This window comes from Chaetodon trifascialis, chromosome 12, assembly GCF_039877785.1.
Source record: "Chaetodon trifascialis isolate fChaTrf1 chromosome 12, fChaTrf1.hap1, whole genome shotgun sequence".
In the NCBI taxonomy this organism is placed as follows: Eukaryota; Metazoa; Chordata; class Actinopteri; order Chaetodontiformes; family Chaetodontidae; genus Chaetodon; species Chaetodon trifascialis.
In genome coordinates this window covers 14,540,129-14,558,492 of record NC_092067.1, presented here as the reverse complement: position 1 = coordinate 14,558,492, position 18,364 = coordinate 14,540,129, and the positions used below count along the sequence as shown (strand labels likewise).

Below are 18,364 nucleotides of genomic sequence, written 5' to 3'. Positions count from 1 at the left end.
CTTTTTTATGTCTGTGAGCTTCTGAGGGTGTATTTATGTGCCCGGCATTAACATACCTATTTATAGTCCTACACTTTCTTACAGTCATCTTTTTTTTCTGTTGTGACCATTTCACAGATTATATATTGTCCAAGTAATTTCCCTTTCAGCATCTGTGTTTTTTACCTTTCACAGAAAGCAGTGAATGGAGGGAAAATTATCACAATTACTCATATAATTGAGCCGTCTTTGTAGCAAGTGCAGCTTCAGTAGCCCTTTTTTTCCATCAGCCAAAATGGTTTCATTATATGGGTTTTTCATATTCCCTGACACAGGGCTCTGCTGAGGGCCTGGCGCGTGGATGAGATGCAGGATGAACAGAGCGAATCATTAAGGTCACAGTAGGAATAATTATCCCAGCTATGGAAAGAGCATCAGCCTTTATTCTCCCCCAGCACAAATGCAATGTCCACGGCTTAGAACTTTGTTACAAATGGAGTTTCCACCTTCCACTTATACAAAGAAGAGAGGGGGAGAGCAAGACTTGTATCAACATGACAATTTTCCATCATTAAGACTAATGACAGGCACAGACTGTGGGGATCAAGGGGAGCACAAAAAAGAGAGGCACATTCAGGTGTTGGCTGAGTGCTGACCTCCTTCCTGTCTTTGTTGGAGACTTAACTCTTAACAAAAACTAAAAAGAGGTTCCAGACTAAAGGCGCAGAGGCAGCTGAACGTCAAGCAGCCCAGCTCTCCATGGGCAAATGACTTAATTGGTAAATTTGCATGTTTCCCTTTGCAGGGAAATTAATTCAATAATACCTATGGTACATGTAAAGATAATAAATCATTGTTTTAGTGTTGGTGAAATAATTCCCCAGCTTATAGCTCTGTTGTATTCATTTTATTCCTGCATTCCGGCTCTTTTACGTCACTACACAACCAAGAGTTTATTACATTTCAATTATCCTTAAAATTGATTTTCTGGTCAGTTGATTTGATTCCCAGATCTTCTTTTAACAGGTGGGTTGCTGTAACATGTAGCAAGTATGAAGCATCAATGTGACACTAGTTTCTTTTACAGTTTAGCTGAATTAAGTAAAAGCCATATTTTTCCAAGTCCTTACTCCCCAGCCTTCACTCAGGTAATTGGTCATTTTGCAGCCAATTTTGGGCAGGTTGGATGCTTGCTGCCATGGCCTGACCCCTGCTGCTGCTGTAATGGGGACAGCATTTCTACCAGTTCACCGGGGGCTTTTCCACACAGCTTTCTGAGGAGAGAGCTGCTGTGACCACTGAAGGGGGAAAAAGGAGTTGAAATATGACTTCTCAGCTCTGCAATCACCAGCTCTAAGTCCTATTAGACATATGTTAATTATAGAGTCCTTCTTTTCCTCTGCAGAAGAACTATTTGCAGATTTCATTTGTTGGAAATAGAAGCGGTCCAAAAATGTCCATTTATGATCTGCTTTTGTATGTGAAAAGTAACAAGAAAAATAATTCATGAAGGAGGAAAAAAATGCAAGATAAAAAAAACAATAAAGCATCCAAAAGACAAAGAAAAAAAAAAAAAACGCTCTGTCCTGAATTAAATGCCACATTTGTTGGCTTTTTATGTCTATTATCCTTTAAGTCGTCCACAGAGCAACAAGTTTGGACTCCAAGGAGCATTTGGTCAGTACATCTTGAACTGATGTGATGCAGTTTCCTCGTCATCGTTGCCTAAAAACAAACAAAACAATAATTATTATCCTGCAAACAGTTCTGAAAACAATCGCCACCTTTTCATTGTTTCATTATATATTTTAGCAAAGAAAACATTTAAAATATCTTGGCTGTCAATAAAGGAAAAAACTCTGCTTTTAAGTGTGTGTTACATGCATAATGTGTGATCTGGATATGAACAAAAGAGCAGCAAAATTTGAAACAAACTTAAACAAGATTGGCAGCTTTTTTTAATTAAACAAATCCAAAGTTATTAATGTTTGCTTATGTTTATAAACATCAGCCAATTATCATAAATGAGTAACAGGAAAATGTTATAAATTTAGAAGTCAAATCATCAGGACAAACCTTTAATTTACATGGACAATAATGACTGATTGAGCCCCCCAAAATAAAAAAAAACCCATAATTCATTCTAATATGATTTCTGAAACAAGGAAGTGTGACCTCTCTTGCAGGTAATTTAATCAAGTATTAAAATTTGAGACAGTAAATTTGGTTTTGTCTTTCAAAAATAAATTGACTCCTTTAGTATCTTCTGAACACTATAAAAAATGTCTTAACATAATTTCATTTTCTCCCAGTGTCCTCCTGACCCATATGATAATGCAATCAATTAACCAGTATAACAATCTTGTTTCTCAGATATTCTGATTCACTTTTTTTGTTTGCGTGTAACTCAGTAAACAAAATCAATTCACATTTTGATGCCACATTGAACATGAAAATAGACATTGAATCGAGTTAATTGTAGTGCATCTAGTTTGCGTTCATTGACGCTGCAAATTACAGGATGGCAGCGAGCAGCAAAGCCAGAGAGGAAGCAGAACAAAAGGCAATTTCACTTGTTTGAGCCACTGTCCTTTAAAACGTGAAAGAAACCTTCAGATAGTGTAACATTTCTGCTGGAAGGCTCTCGTTAATTTACATTTGCATTTGTAGCTCAGGTGATGTGGTAATAATGTCAAAAATGGGCAGTTTCAGAAATGGTGAGCTACTTTATATTAAAAAACAGAAAAAAAGCATCACAGGGTGTGACAACAACTAGTTTTTTTTTGTTGCTACGAATTAGTATTTGAGATGGATATCCATGCATGATATTGAGTGCGTGCATCTATAAGTGACAGCATGTAAAAGTTGTGGAAATTGGTTGCAATGTCGATTTTCCTTTTCTCATTTGCAGACACAAACTCATCAGAAACGATCAATCTTAAGGGGGTGGGGGGTGGGGGGGTGTACATAAATACAAAAGACGTACACCTGCGTGTTGTAAAGCAGCATTTTGTCTCCATTAGGAAGGTGAATAAAACAGAACTCACAGTTGCCTGCACCCTGACAATAATTAATCACTGCTCACATGCAGAGCCTGCAGGGCGCGCGTGGAGCTGCGCCTTCACACAGCATGGACACACAGTTTACCAATGCACCGCGGTCGGGGTAATATTTGGTGGCTGTGAAAATGTGGGTTGGCATGGCAGTTGAAGAGGGCTTTCTATCACCGGACTGAAATGAAGTCTGTGACATCTTGGCCCGTTAGCGCCCACCCAACCCCCCCACCCCACCCCCCACCCCATTCGCGCGCGCCTCCTTCTGTCTCTCCACCTCTGCACTAACCCTCAGGTGAAGAGCAGCAGGTGTTAAAACACCCTCAGCCACAGAGCTACTCACTCCTAACGAGCTCAGCCTCCGCGCTCCATCCATGCATGGAGGACTTTTATTTTTAGTGTGGCTACTTAGAGCCCTGCTGCCATGCTGCAGGAAGGACCGCCGTGGCCTCCGCTGCCCTCCTGCCAGCGAGCGCAGGAGTCAAATTATAAATTAAAGTGGTAATATTATCACGCGCCTGCTCATCCTAATGACACCGGGGATGGCTTGAGAAAATCTCTCAAATGAATAGTTAATCCCTTAGGTTGCAAGTAAATCAACACTGTGTAAATGATTGATTCAGAAGAAGAAGAAAAAAGAAGAATATGATTTATTCAGCATTTCTGTTCAGCCCTGCTTCAGCAAAAAACCTATAATTATTATTGCCATTATTAATAGTACACTCGTGATGTTATTTTACAATTTTCTGCAAATTCTGCCTCTGTTCTGTTAATGGTTTTGCTCACAGCCGCGTGCCAGTTTGCAGATACTATAATCGTGGGAAAATAATGACAGTTATCAGTCGCACCCACCAAGTACCCATAAAAATCTGTCCTCTGTTCTGGAAGATGATAATTATTGGTTGTACTACCATTATCATTGTCGTTGTTGATAGAGGAAATCTTGAAGCATTTTTCGAAAGTAATTCCAGAGAAATCACTTCAAATTGGCCTATTTTAGGGGGGACAAGGGACCAGCTTTCGTTATAGCCTAATATTGCACAGAAATCTTTAAATTCAGGCATCCGCAGCCGCCTGGCACACTGTGGCACACGTGCCGTGATGTCAGCGCCTGCATTTTGATACCACATTTTGCAACTTGCTAGTTCTGTTTTGAGTTCAATTATGTAATTACACTGATAATCACAGTGACGGAATTTAACTGCCTTTAATTTGTTATTCAGGTGGAGATGGAGGGACCGCGGATGGAGCAGCCGGGCTGTGTTTCTGCTTTGCACAGACACAAGAACAAGAGCTGCAGCCTGCAAATGAATCCTAAAAAAATGAAGAGCTGCTGGAGACTATGTTCTTCTTCTTCTTCTTCTTCTTTCACCAAGTGCGTCCTGCGGAGGCTCTCTGACCCCGGATGGCGCGGCTTAATCTGCTTATTTTCCATCACATGATTTTTAAAGTAAGTGGATAGACGCTGCTTTTAGCTGCTGATTGAAATTATTATGATTTTTTTTTTAATTATTTGAAATTATATGATTTTTTCTCCTCAAATATAGCCTGGATAAAGTCATTTCCAGCTACAGCGCCGATCCTGTTTGAGCTTTGAGATGATCTAAACCTGCAGCTCAAGAAAAGCGTCTCCTATGTTTAGTCAGTCGTCAGTTCAATTAAATCAAATGTCCAGGGATAATTATTCTTGTTGGGCTGTGGGAGGCGGGCCGCACCCCCATCCTCACTTAGATTCATGCTAATCAAAGGTGCCAGTGTTTAACAGAGCTGTGACCATTAATTGATTGCGATAGAAGCTGCTAAAGTCGTTTGGAAATTGTTTAAATGCGATAAGAAAATAGGCCCGTGTGCGTTCACGGCTGTGTTATAAAACAGCTGGGTGGGAAACATTTTTGGAGCAAGAATTTTTAAGCAACAATTTCCCACCGTTATGCATCTGCATTAGCCTGTGTATTTTTATGCAGTAATTCAAAATAAAAAGTGTTTAAAGTTCTTTAAAAATAGACAGCTCGCTTTGCTTTCATTATTAATTGACCTGTCAATTCAAACATTTTATTTGCTTTATTGTATGTCGGCCTATCTATCTATCTATCTATCTATCTATCTATCTATCTATCTATCTATCTATCTATCTATCTATCTATCTATCTATCTATCTATCTATCTATCTATCTATCTATCTATCTATATCCAGGTGTTATAGAACATCATTAGGCCCGTACCTGAACCAGCCTCATTTGACAGAGCAGAACTGTTTTACCATCCCACTGCTGCCAGGTGTAACCGAGACCTCAAGCCACTGTTAAGTGTTAAATACATGACTAATTACAGACCTACTTATGAAAATTGAACAGTAGTGTTATGCTAATACACCTTCCTCCACAATGAGCATCAGGAGCTTTAATTAAAAAAAAGAAAAAGAAAAAAGAAAAAGCTTTAATCAAACTGGCCAGCAGACAGAGCAGCTTTAACGAGGCTGGAAATGTAACCTTAATAAATGACGTTTAGACGGCCATATGACAATCGGCACTTTAAATACAGCTTGACAAACCTCATTTACTGGAGCTGTGGAAGGCTGTGCTGCTATAAATGACAATGTTTTATTAAATATTACAAATCCTCCGCAAAAGTGGATCAGAAAAAGATGTTATCACCCTCTGACATCCAATATTATCAGTATGTGGTGTCCAAAATTGGTGCTGTTATTCTATTATTATTGATAATAATAATAATAATAATAATAATAATAATAATAATAATAATAATAATAATAATAATAATAATAATAATAATGAATCTTGACATGTCAAGAGGAAATAATATAAAGGTTTTGTGGTTTTCCTTGACTTTATCAGGTTCTTCGAACCCAGCCCCAGCGTCGCCAATCGGCTTCCCTCTTGGAGAGAGTGGACCAATCAGCGACAGTCTTTGATGAATATTCATGAGTCCGAGATTCAAACCTTTGAGCGAGTTTGTCTTGGTCCACAGCATCATACCTTGGACTTTTCACAGGCACAAACTACATTTTCTTATGAATGGAAAGAGAAAAAATCAGTTCGGCTTAAATTGGGACCCATCCTTCACTGAGATCATAGAAGGAAAACAACAAAAGCAAGACAAGGGGAGCCGCAAGAAGAGATGACAATGACCACAATTCCAGAAAGTCTTAATAGCCCTGCCTCAGGAAAAACCGTTTTCATGGAGTTTGGACCCCCGAGTCAACAAATGTCGCCGTCCTCCATGTCTCACGGACACTATCCCATGCACTGTTTACATTCAGCAGGTCATACCCAGCACGACAGCTACAGTCCAGCCACATCGTTCCCCAGATCTCTGGGCTATCCATACGTAAACTCCGTCGGCAGCCATTCCACCAGTCCATATCTCAGCACAGTACAGACCTACCAAAACAGCTCGGCACTCACACAGACGCGGTTAGAGGATGCAGGTAAGTGCGCGACAGCATCTTTGGATCTTAAATATCGACTTTCTGTATTGGCACGGCTCTCTGCTGTATAGCTGCAGTCCTCGCTGCATCGAAAAGGCGACCCAGATGTTGGAATTAGGCTTAGTAATTATTTATTGCGTAACGCCATAAACAATGTATGCAATTAAGGGTAATTATACCTAAAGTACAGCCTGTAAAACTTGCGCTGGAGTATTCATAGCTGCGCAGCACTGTTGGCTACAACTGCCTCCTCATTTTTCCGCTCTTCGCTTTGCTCTTTTCTGTCTCTCTCAGCGCCAGAAGCGGAGAAAAACACAGTGGTCGAAGGCGGAGAAGTGCGATTCAACGGGAAAGGCAAAAAGATCAGGAAACCAAGGACTATCTATTCGAGTTTACAACTTCAAGCTCTCAACAGGAGATTTCAACAAACTCAATATTTGGCGTTACCGGAGAGAGCTGAGCTGGCAGCGTCGCTGGGTCTCACTCAGACACAGGCAAGAGCAAGAAATACACACACATACACACACATACACACACACACACATAGCTTCACTCTGCAGCAGCACATCATCTCTTTTTCACTACAGCACTACGTTATTATCATTATTATTATTATTATCATCATCATCACTATCATTGTTATTATCATTATTAGCTACTCATGTGGAAAAACATTTGTCAAACAATATCATAATATTCTAAATCAAGGATTGATTTTGTTTCTCTTGATATTATCCTGTCATTCGTGCCTTACTATCAGTGACATCTTAATAATATCATAATCAAAGGCGCTATATTAATATTTAATTATTTTCTCTCTACTTCCTTTTGAAAGCATGCGTGCGTAAAACGCGCCCTGATGCTTTTAAAACTGTCCCACTCTTTCACTTCTGTTTGAACTCTTTTATCCAATCAACTTCCTTTTGTCTCTGCAGGTGAAGATTTGGTTTCAAAATAAACGCTCTAAATTCAAGAAACTGATGAAGCAAGGCGGGGGCACTATTGACGCCAACGCTTTAGCCACTGGCCGCGGACTGTCGAGCGGTTCTCCCTCGGTGGCACCTGTCTGGAGCTCGCCGACCACCGTGAAGACTTCAGTGGGGACAACCGGATCTTACATTCCCAGCTACACCTCATGGTATCCAACCACACACCAAGAGTCTATGCAACAGTCACAGCTCATGTGAACAGAGACCTCAGCCCTCGCCTCTGCCATGGCTCGTGTCTCGGGATGTTGAAGGGGCCCGCAGCCCGCTCAGCGCCGCCCGGCACTGATCGTCCACAACAACAACACGAACCCCGGAGTTTGCTGCCGCATGCCGCCAGCTGGCACAGCGGCCTCCTCATACCGGATGACGGCGAGCAAGGGATTCAAAGACTGAGAAAGGCACGCAATGCGCCCAAGGGCAACAAGTCCATGACAGTCAGCGGAAATCGTCGACAAATGGATCCTTTTATTGGCTGCTGTTTATCACTTTTGTGTCAGTTTCTTTCTTTTTCTTTTTTTAATCATATTTGTGTGAGTTATTCTGTTTATGAGAAAACACGTGTTTGTTTACGCCAGATGTCGGGCCCAAGGTGACGAAGACCTAAAATCAATCTGCATTCATTAACAGTGAAAGGTCGACAGGGGTGTTTCTTTAACCAAATAATAATGACTCCACGAGCAACCATCAGGCCGTCAATATGCTTACAGTCCATCCAACCACAGAGCATACTGTGCAAAGCCTCAACCTGCTACTATGTTGTTTATATGTGTTTGTTATTTAAGTTAAATTATTCAGAGGAGGTTTTTTCCGTTGAGGTCCGTCTGTGTTCATTTTGTAAGTGTGTGAAATAACAACACTGTGTTGTTAATGCTGCACTAACGCAAGCAGAGCTTTTCTATGCCGTGCCCCGATGTTATGTGAAAAATGTAAAAGGCCTGACAGTTTGCTGCTTGAGAAAAAAAAAATATCCTGAAGGTGAGCAGCTCATTTGTCACTGTATTTTGTACATAATTTTCAGATTTGTTTTCGTGCTGTACTGGATACGCTGTGAAACAGGGTTTTAGGCTTTCTGTATTCGTCGAGATGTGTTTAGTCAACATAGAAAATATTTAGTTTTGTATTGATCACTTTAATTTATTGATCTGTTTCTGAAGTTTATGTACATAATGTGCAAAGTTTCAAAAGCAGTAAAATAATGATTTAAATTATGTCAAGAAAGGTGTCTGATTCAAATCCCCTCCCTCCACCCTCCACCTCCACCTCCACCCTCCTCCCACGTGAAAAGAAAGGCTTCAGCAGGGTGCAGCTTTAATGTGAGCTGACACAAAGCAGTATCATGTTGGTTATTGTAGCAGACACCATGTGAGTGCGTTTGTGTGAGCTGCAAAAGGCTCGTCGTTTAGATTTATGGCCGTGTTTAGCGTTCAGCCTGCGTGGGTTTGTGCTGCTGCTGCTGCTGCTGCTGCTGCTGCTGCTGCTGCTCACTGGATGCAGATGTTGTCAAACCTCTGGAGCGACGGGAGAATTAGAAAAATGCATTTAAAAAACTCGATTAAACAAGATTTTCTCTGCACGAAGATACCTTTTGCATGTGGTTCAGCTACATTTTATGTGGTTAATGGAAAATACCAAAAGAACATTGGTTAAAAATGGCAGAAACCACTGGGAATCCTTTGTCCGGCTTGAGCTGCATAATTCATATGATTAACCGTCGCGGTGCGGGCGACCTGGATTCATTCAACATCGCTTATTTCTTTTCAGCTTTTCTTAAAGATAATTTTCCTTCTATTTGTCTTCCGACAATCCCTATTTTGCGACATGAATGGGGGAGATCAATTGTGTGTGTTAAGTGAATAATTGCGCAAGAGGCAGGTGCTGCAAAAAGACTGGATGAGTAAGCGGGACACAAGGCGGATTAGAGATCAGTGAAAGTGGAAAGTTCAAAGGCCGTCTTGTTCGGGGTTCACACTTTATTCATGTGCTGGAGTTACGCAATCTTGCAGTAAGCCTTTTGGGGGTCTTTTCGTACCCTAAAAAAAAAGGCTACTAGTTTGGTTAGAAATTAAAAAAAAAAAAAATGCGGCTGTGCTTGAATTTATTTTCCTCGCGGTGAATTTTTTAAGAAAATGCCTTAAATAAACTAAACCATCCCGGAATAAACCGCCCATTCAGGCTCCATTAACTCTGCACTGGTTATACATGGTAAAATAATAGTAATAATAATAATAATAATAATAATAATAATAATAATAATAAGAAGAAGAAGAAGAATATATAAGTTTAAAAAACAACAAAATTAATTTTCTGAATTGTTGACGTTTATATATGTGCACGAGAGGAAACGAGGGATGAAACAAAAGCGCAATTGTAAATGCGGGACTTGGAGCTGACGCTCTCCTCCTCCATCAGTATCTCCATCAGTATATAAATGTTTTGCAGTTACATTGACATATTTGATGCAGTTCGTGCGCTCAGCACAGCATCCCTTCAAGAGGCCAACAGGAGCCAAAGAGGTATACATGACATCATAACAGCACACTGAAATCAGGTCTGATTTTTTTAAATCTGTTGTTAAACATCAGGTCATCATAATGCTTTATTATTATTATTATTATTATTATTATTATTATTATTATTATTATTATTATTATTATTATTATTATTATTATTATACATTTTCCGTACGCCGTTTTGTTCCAATACAGCATCACACTTGTTTTGGACTGAAAAGAAAAATGCTCTGTCCTCATTTATCTACTGTCTGCTCCTCGTGCAACAACCCCTGCTTCCATCCTGTCTCTATTGTTATTTTAATACAAAACTCACATATGCAGTCCTTTGTGAACAAGCAACCTAAGTAGAGCAGGCCTATGTATATTTCGATACCATTAAGAAATAATATGAATTGTGCTGCTGCTGCTGTATATAGAGAACACAAATCTGCCTACCTAGCCTTAGAAAGGCGCAGCTGCACATCCAAGAGGGTCAGTGTTATTTCGCTGTATTCTCCCCTTGATTATACAAGCTGAGCCCATCAAACCCAGCATAATTACAGTAATTTCGCCCTTATTTATTCTAATGCAGTTTCCTATCTCTGAGGCAATTATGAGCATTTTTTTTCCCGCAAGGAGGATCTTTCCGCGTTGACAAAAGAGATAGTGCTCTGAAAGAAATGTGGTGCTGCAATAGAAAAAAAAAAAAAAAAAAAAAAAACGAAATAGGTGAGCTGCCATTTCGTCACTGTTCCCTTAGACTTAGCCAATGTATAAGGCTGGCAAATTGCTTGCAGGTGTACATCACGGAGTTGTCAATGCGAAGAGGCTTCAAAATTAGCAAAGCACAATGTGAGAGTAATGAGAGCAGCGACTGAATTAAAGAACAACTTGTGTGTCTCCCCTTCCTTACATTTCCTTTCGGTGTGAACAGCTTTCTGAGCTATAGGACTTTTTGCACAAAAGTCTTTGGTTGCACATTAAAAAGGCTACATTTGGAGATTTTCTTAAAAATGAAGTTACAGGGTAAAAAAAAAAGAAAGAAAAAGATTTTACTCTTAATTGGAGCCAGTCTTTGAAATAGTTTTATAGCATCAAAGAGTCAGCAACATTCAGCGATGTGACTGAGAGAGAGAAGAACAAATAAATGTTGCAAGCAAGGAGGGAAAAATGGCTGTAAATGATGCCTGTAAGGAGAATTAAGCCAATTTCCTGTTTTTAATGAACTCGAATGCATTCAGTCGTCTTTGAATGAATATTTAAGAAGTAAAAAAAATTCAACACGCACCTTTCAGCTTGAAAAGGAAGAGGCAAGCTCCCTCTCAGGACGCTCAGGAATCAGCATGGAGGCAGATGAGCAGCAGCAGCAGCAGCAGCAGCATCCTGCAGCACAGACGCAAGACGAGCGCTTAAATCCCACAAAATGCGTCCCGTCTGCTGGTCCAAGCCATAGCAGCAGAGTTCAGAATATCACTGAAAATGTCTGCTTTATTTCCCCTCTTTATAGCTGATGGGGGGAAAAATGTAGATTATTAGCATAAATGTTTACTCCTCATTACGCTGATGACATTGTGCACTCGAGATCTTGGTAATCTTTGGGGGAAATTATGAGTAATTTTTTAAAATTTAAAGCAGCAGTTACCATGCAATTCAGGCTAATTCTGCGTAGGCTCCACACGGATATAATTATCGTCGAGTCAAGATGTTAGGCTAAAAACTATGCATTGATATTCCCATTTATTATGTACATAGGACTTTGACAATGTTGATGCTTGAAATAGCGGGAAATTGTCTTGTGTAAAAAATAACACCCCATATTAGGACATCTAAAATTGCGAAGAATTATATAGTAATTGCAGGCTTTCAGATTTGAAAGCCAGAATGCTCAAACCAGAGCAAATGTGGATGAAATTACAGATCGGGGTATAAATTGGGATAGGAGGTATGGCATTTACAAGTTGCCTGGAGAAATGCAAAAGTATAAACCGCGGTTGCTCTGGAGCAGCAGAAAACATCCTTGTTATTTTATTCATTTTTTAGGGAGAAATCGATAAATATTCTATTCTTACTGAAGTATTATTCATAAATCAGTGCTTATTACCTCACAGCTGGTTGTATGAGTAAAGCCACACACAAGAGAATAGGAGAAAAACAGCTAATAGCTTAACTATTTTAGCCTCCGGTGCAGAGATCATGCAGTGTCATGATGCATGCACTTACACTCTCTGTACAATAACAGTATAGACAAATGAAATCTAAAAACACTCAGAGATATATAGGCCTGTACACGTGCAGATGTAAAGATGTGTTGGCGCACAGCACAGACATGCTGCATGTCTGGCATCTGATCCTGTCAGCTCTAGGGAGGAGGCTCCATCATGGAGATATAGCAGCCGCTGACAGGCTACAGTCCTAATTATGTACAAGGAAACGATCCCACTTTATGGCCCGTGGTCGTTTGAAGGGAAGCGTGTGGGATAGACAGTGACAATCATGAATGAGAACTAAGCGATAGGACCGTGTATTAATAATAAGCTACCACTCCATCTGCTGCAGTCAAAACAGTCCTGGTAAAATAGCTAAACTAAACTACAATAAAATGAGTTTTGGTGGCAGCGATAAATTTAGTTTTGGGACACATGCCTCTGTTTTCCATGAACCCTACAGGCCCTACATGATCCACTAATACAATGTAGGTCAATCTATCTTCAGAGATCAGAGGCTTCATTTGTGAGGCGTGAGAAATGTTTCCATGATGTTGTAGCTCCGGGCTGTCTTGGACCTAGTTCCTCTCTTTTTCTCTTGTTAGCCTGAGTTCATAAAACGTCTGGAAAGCAACTCTCTGACTCCACAGAGTCTGAGAAGCTTGTGCTCAGCTCATTCATACCCACCCTCATCTTCCCCTCTCGCATGCCAAGGCGTGTTGTTGTCTCGACTCCCCCTCCGCTGAGCCTGCGCTCCGGGCCTCTGCCTCTGCCTGTCCGCCGCAATGAGCCTCGGTTCGGCTAATCATCTGCTGACGGAGCCGGGTAAAAGAAATTTAACCCGAGACATTTAAGGGATTATTTTACGGTTGCCCACGCTTGTTGTTAGCATCCTAACGCCTTTGGAATTACAAACAACAAATTATTACTTTTAAGACATAGCTTTTAATCAGCGTATGGTCGGCTACCCTTAAACGTAAACGTCCGCCTAGTTTTACTTAAAGCTAAGTTAGTACTCAGGGGAGCTGCTAACGTGGTTGCTAGGCAACGCAACCAAAGGTTAGCATAATAAGCTAGGCTATTAATTATGTTAGCTCCAGGTGTGCGTGTATAAGGTTCTTTTCAACGAGTTTCAGTCCATTACAACAAAAATACAGGTAAGCAGCGTTTAAATAAATCACTGTAAAATGTTTGTAGCAGTCTGGATGCATTAGCCCTTGTAGGTTACTGTAATAGATAGTCGAATTTCCATCAACAGGTTAAATTGGTAAGTTAGCTCATATTAAGCGATGTTAACATCTTTCTGAAATCAAGCTAGCGTTAGTTGACGTGAAAAAAAGGTCATGCAGCACTCACCAAACATTACTTATATGCTTTAAAATAATATCAATGCAGGCATAGTTGTTTCAAGCTTCACATATAGGCCCACTGCAAAAAAAAAAAAAAAAAAAACAAATAGGCAAGCACAGGACAAATCCTCCCGTCATTCATAAATGGCTACGAGGAAAGAAATGGAGACATGCATATGCACAGAAAACATTTTATTTAAATAACGTCTGGCCATATATGAAACACTGCTAAAATAAATTAGACAAAAAAAGAAATACAATTAAGTGTGATACAAGTAAATCAGAGGGTGGGACAATCAGTAGCTTACGGTGGTTAATTAATGGATTCGCACCAATAGCATAAAGAAAGAGTCAAAGCGACATGGGCTATTAAAAAGGTGTGGTAAAATATTTACAAACGTGGATTCAGACACTTACCCCCCAGTTTATTCAAATCAACTCACGACATGAGGAATGGATAAAGGTAAACTGTTTTATCGCACAACAAAATGAGGTCATATTGAAAAAGGCACGATACAGTTATAACTTGTGCTACATTTGTGACGGGTTGTCCTGCGATGAATGTTTTATTTGCAGGAATGGCAAAAAAAGTGACGTCCGCGTAAAAGTAGGCTCGCGCCCAGGCTGTGATTGCTTTGGGTAATAGTGGTTCATTCATCCCTCGACATAAACAAAATAAATAAATACAAAAATAACTGTAGAAATCTGTGTCTACCATTTGCCAGCGCGACAACTGGCAAGGTCCATGAACCTGTCTGGCTCCATTGACTTATCCTAGATGCTTTTGCGTGTAAAGTTCGCATGGCGCACACACGAGGTCTGTAAAATGAAGGTATTGGCATTTTCTTTTTTTTTCACCAGTACAGTCCGATTTAAACCCGATGTTTCTGCTTCAGAATATCGTCCCAGCGCTTATGGCGGAGTTGTGGTGGTGCTGGACCAGAGGCTGCAGATGCGTCGTAGAGTTCGTGGTTGAATACCAGGAGTAGTTTGCCAAAAACGATGAAGGCGCAGTCGTGTTGGGAGGGCTGCTGCTCTGAGGTAAACTAGGGTTGACACTGTTCATTCTTTGAGTCTGTGGAAAGTCCCAGGCAGTAGTTGGTGGGGACGTGCAGGGGGGAGATTCACTGGAAGCAGCATGTTGCTCTGGGGGGATTTCTCCACTTTTCCACAACTTCTTGAACTTGGAGCGGCGGTTTTGGAACCAGATTTTGACCTGAGATAGAAACGGATACAAGCATAAAATTGATTAACCAATATTTCCCCACTCCAATGCCCATTTGACGGTTTTAATTTCTTTTCATATTAAACATAAAGTGATTACTGGACAGCAGGTGAGCCCGTGTCTTAGATGAACCCACCTGTGTTTGCGTAAGGCCCAGCGAGGCTGCCAGCTCGGCCCGTTCTGGTAGAGCCAAATACTGCGTCTTTTGAAACCTCCGTTGAAGTGCAGCCAGTTGGAAGCTGGAATAAATGGTTCGAGGTTTCCTGACCTTCTTTGGTTTTCCATTAACCATCCGGACTTCTGGCTCGCTCTCTTCTTTCTCTGAAGGAACATTCAAATATAATCGACGTTACGCATGAAGGGTATAGCAATTTGTTCCTTAGTTGCATAGGATTATTACGCACCGGCGTCAGTTTGTGTCCATGTTGCATATCTGTATGTATAGCCACTTTATATCCGTTTTTCAATTATTGTATGTACACCTAATAATTCACTTGATTTTATCAGATTTTTTTATTTATAATTTGGAGAGGAAAAAATGAAATTGTCAAAGTTTGCTTGAGAGTTGTGTTTAAAATAAATGAATCAAACATTCGCAATCAATGCTTTATTTGTGACCACATTCAGCGTTTGATTCAGCGTATCCCTCATACATTTCATACAGTTAGCCTATAGTTTTGAAGCTTGCTTCCAAGCACATTCATGAAATTAAACAATTTAAAAGAAACAAACTGAACAGCTTCCTTACCTGTATCGGCGGGAGCAGGAGAGGAGTTGGGGCCGTAGGAGCCGTATGCACCATAAGATGAGTTGAAACCAAGGTCGTACGACTTTGCGTTATATGGCACAGTGCTCGCGGCGCTGCCGTGGTACTGGTAAGAGCCGAGCTGGCCAAACGGAGACCCTGCGCAGTGGCCTGGCTGTTGGCTGTTGTAGTAGCTGCTGTCCGTCGCCGTGGACACTGGCAGAGTCGGAGACTCCTGTGATTTGTGCAAGCTGTGGTAACTGCTTGAGGTAATCTGGTTCGAATGCATATCAGTATTTAAGTTCTCAAAAACCCCGGTCATCTTCGTGTTGGAGCGGAGCAATCTCGTCACCTATGCGCAAAAATCGCCAAATTGCGAAACTGCAAGCTGAAAGCACGACTCGAATCTTGGACTGATGACACCTTTTCGTGAATCGAAACGCATCCCCGTGTAAACTGTGGCAAAATCAGCAGAAGGTGTGTCCCTCTCACAGTGGCCTGTGATTATCTGCTACGGTCGCTGGTGGGAGCGCATTTATGAGAGAGTGAGAGGGAGAGCTACTGTGTCTGAGGCAACCAATGAGTAAGAGCTGCATGACTGACTACTCCCCACCGCGTCCACCCTCCATTATTTGTTCAGGGCTGTCTGTCCCGGTTGTCTGCTGAAGAGTTTTCCTTCAAAGCATCTCAAAAGAATCAGAGAAAGGTACTGTGACCAAAAGCTGCAGGCCCCGTTCTGGTCTTGATCTTGTAACATAGGCTGAGTAATACATCTCTGCGCGCATTCGGCTGTGTGATCTAATGTGACTTCAACAGATGGATAACATGTACTGCACATCAGAAAAAGTCACCATTAAATTGGCGGTTGTAAATTGCCTCTTCATTTGAATTTTACGCTTGCCAGTACAGCATATATCCGTTTTCAGCACACGGTGCCCATTTTGGTGGAAAATGGTCTTTTCGATGTAGTTCTTGGTTATATTTCGGTCTAAACACTGCGTAACACTTTTATAAAACGAGTCAGGACCACACAGAGAAAGGGAGGGTCGGTCAAAGGGGCATTCAAAGGTGTTGATACAAAATCAAACCCTGTGAATGACGCTGAAGGTGGTGTTGGATACACTGCAGGAAATAGCTACAGCGCCCCCAGGTGTTGGAGATCGGACTTGAAGCCCCTTTTCCAATTGCATGTCCTTTTGGTTGCATTAGCGCACACCGGAGAGATGAACCGTCTTATTAACAACCTCCCTTCACAACTGTATGAAGAGGTCGACAGAGCTGCGGTTCACCACCCACTACAGCCTCACATTAGCACAAAGCGCTGGTTGTTACATCGTGGTACGTTTAGTTCTGGACTGGAGAAGTTCATGTGCTGTCAGAGTTGTTGAAGCGCGCCTGTTAATGACCACAAGATGGCAGCATAGTTCCTTTTATGAACACAAGCGGGTTTGTCAGTTCCCCATAACGACTGCATGTGTCCATCAAACCGACCTGCAAATTGTCGTTACCTTTTCTGTCGATCAGGGCGTCACTCAGCATCCCAGACCATGCAAAGAAGTACACGATATATGCATGGATACCAAAATATACAGGGTGCGACAAACCAAGCCAAAGCCAGAACAATAGCTTCATTCCTTCATGATGAACCTTATCTGTCTGTCTGTTCAAGACATGCTGAACTCTGGTAACTTTGAGGTTTTGAATTTGTTGCCATTTTGTCACCAATGTTCAAAATAAGAGACTACAGCCTCAGAAATTCTACATTTTAACTTCCACAAAGCTATAAGCTTTTTGTTGCTTTTTCACTGGAGTGAATTATTGATAAAGTGTGCAAAAGGGGTGATTGACTTGAATTGCTTGCTGGAGAGTTCACATTCCCTTTTGGATAGTAGCACTTCTTAAATCTCAACGATAAGCTGATGGTATATGTTGTTGAGGAGGGCAGAATCACTTATACACACCAAATCTTTACATTAACAAAAGACAAAACATCATGCTCAACTGAGTTTGACGTCACTCGTTTTAAGCAAAGAAAAGAACCAACTGGTAAAATTATTTGAAAAGACACCTTAAAGCGAATTTTAAAAAGAGGGTGGTCCAGATCAAAGCAGCTGTGGCAGAGTTTCCCTGACTTTTAGTTGCTAGGATGGGTCAAGCGCTTGAAATGCTGGATCCTACAATTCCCATGATGCAACTCCATCGTGCCTTTGACCCTCCCTGCCTGGTAAATGCCCAAATTGGCATTTCTAACACAGACTTTTTGGCTCCTCAAGGTCAAGCGGAGATACTTGGATGAGTTCACTGTAGTAATTTTGTCAGACTGAAGAAAGCTCTGCCAGAGCCACAGAAACCTCAGCTGTCCTCCCTACCCCGGGGAAACTAAGTCTCATGTGTAAAATTGTAGGAATTCCCCTTTTAATCTCTTTGGTTTGGGAAAGCCTTATCTTTCGGTGAATAATTATTCATTTTGATCCATTTCATTGCACATGTTGTTATCTTCCTTTATTCTGCCCATTTGTCAGTGAGGGGATGATGAGTTTTCTCTGGTGGCTGTGCTCCAGGACCCCTAGATCCAGTCCAGGGAGGCTTCTATCTGCCCATTGTTCCTCTGAAAGGGAAGCAATCCTCTCCCATCATGGGCCAGTGGGGCTGCATGTCACTGCTCATTAGTGGAGCACAGTCTCTGTATTCAGCTGCCCGACATCAGAGCCAGAATGAGCAAAAATTCTCAGAGTGTCACGTAGAGGCTGAAAAAAGACCAATTAATTATTCTCATAGTTAAAAGTGGAAGTCATGTGAGCAATTATCTTCTCTGTTCAGGATTCTTTTCATCAGAGCTCGGTTGATGAGGTTTATCTGATGGTCAGTAGATTTTGAAAC

General features: G+C 41.1%; 2 protein-coding genes across 2 annotated transcripts; one reads left to right on the top strand and one right to left on the bottom strand.

The window, feature by feature from the left end:
- Positions 1-4,249: 4,249 nt before the first annotated feature.
- dlx1a (distal-less homeobox 1a) lies at positions 4,250-8,677 on the top strand. The gene is made up of 4 exons (XM_070975896.1): positions 4,250-4,482; positions 5,888-6,480; positions 6,775-6,974; positions 7,416-8,677. The coding sequence occupies exons 2-4, from the start codon at positions 6,171-6,173 to the stop codon at positions 7,665-7,667; spliced, it is 762 nt and encodes a 253-aa protein (XP_070831997.1). The 5' UTR covers positions 4,250-4,482; positions 5,888-6,170; the 3' UTR covers positions 7,668-8,677.
- Positions 8,678-13,737: 5,060 nt separating this feature from the next.
- dlx2a (distal-less homeobox 2a) lies at positions 13,738-16,122 on the bottom strand. Its single transcript, XM_070976001.1, has 3 exons — positions 15,488-16,122; positions 14,876-15,060; positions 13,738-14,730 (listed from the first exon to the last, which is right to left on the bottom strand). The coding sequence occupies exons 1-3, from the start codon at positions 15,804-15,806 to the stop codon at positions 14,407-14,409; spliced, it is 828 nt and encodes a 275-aa protein (XP_070832102.1). The 5' UTR covers positions 15,807-16,122; the 3' UTR covers positions 13,738-14,406.
- Between the last annotated feature and the right edge of the window lie 2,242 nt (positions 16,123-18,364).

Bases quoted from the DNA above. Each gene is read 5' to 3' on its own strand.
- dlx1a (XM_070975896.1), top strand. From the start codon at position 6,171: ATGACAATGACCACAATTCCAGAAAGTCTTAATAGCCCTGCCTCAGGA. The intron at 6,481-6,774 runs GTAAGTGCGCGA...TGTCTCTCTCAG, and splicing joins GACGCGGTTAGAGGATGCAG to CGCCAGAAGCGGAGAAAAAC. The intron at 6,975-7,415 runs GCAAGAGCAAGA...TTGTCTCTGCAG, and splicing joins TGGGTCTCACTCAGACACAG to GTGAAGATTTGGTTTCAAAA.
- dlx2a (XM_070976001.1), bottom strand. From the start codon at position 15,806: ATGACCGGGGTTTTTGAGAACTTAAATACTGATATGCATTCGAACCAG. The intron at 15,061-15,487 runs GTAAGGAAGCTG...ATGTTCCTTCAG, and splicing joins TCCTGCTCCCGCCGATACAG to AGAAAGAAGAGAGCGAGCCA. The intron at 14,731-14,875 runs GTGGGTTCATCT...TTTCTATCTCAG, and splicing joins TGGGCCTTACGCAAACACAG to GTCAAAATCTGGTTCCAAAA.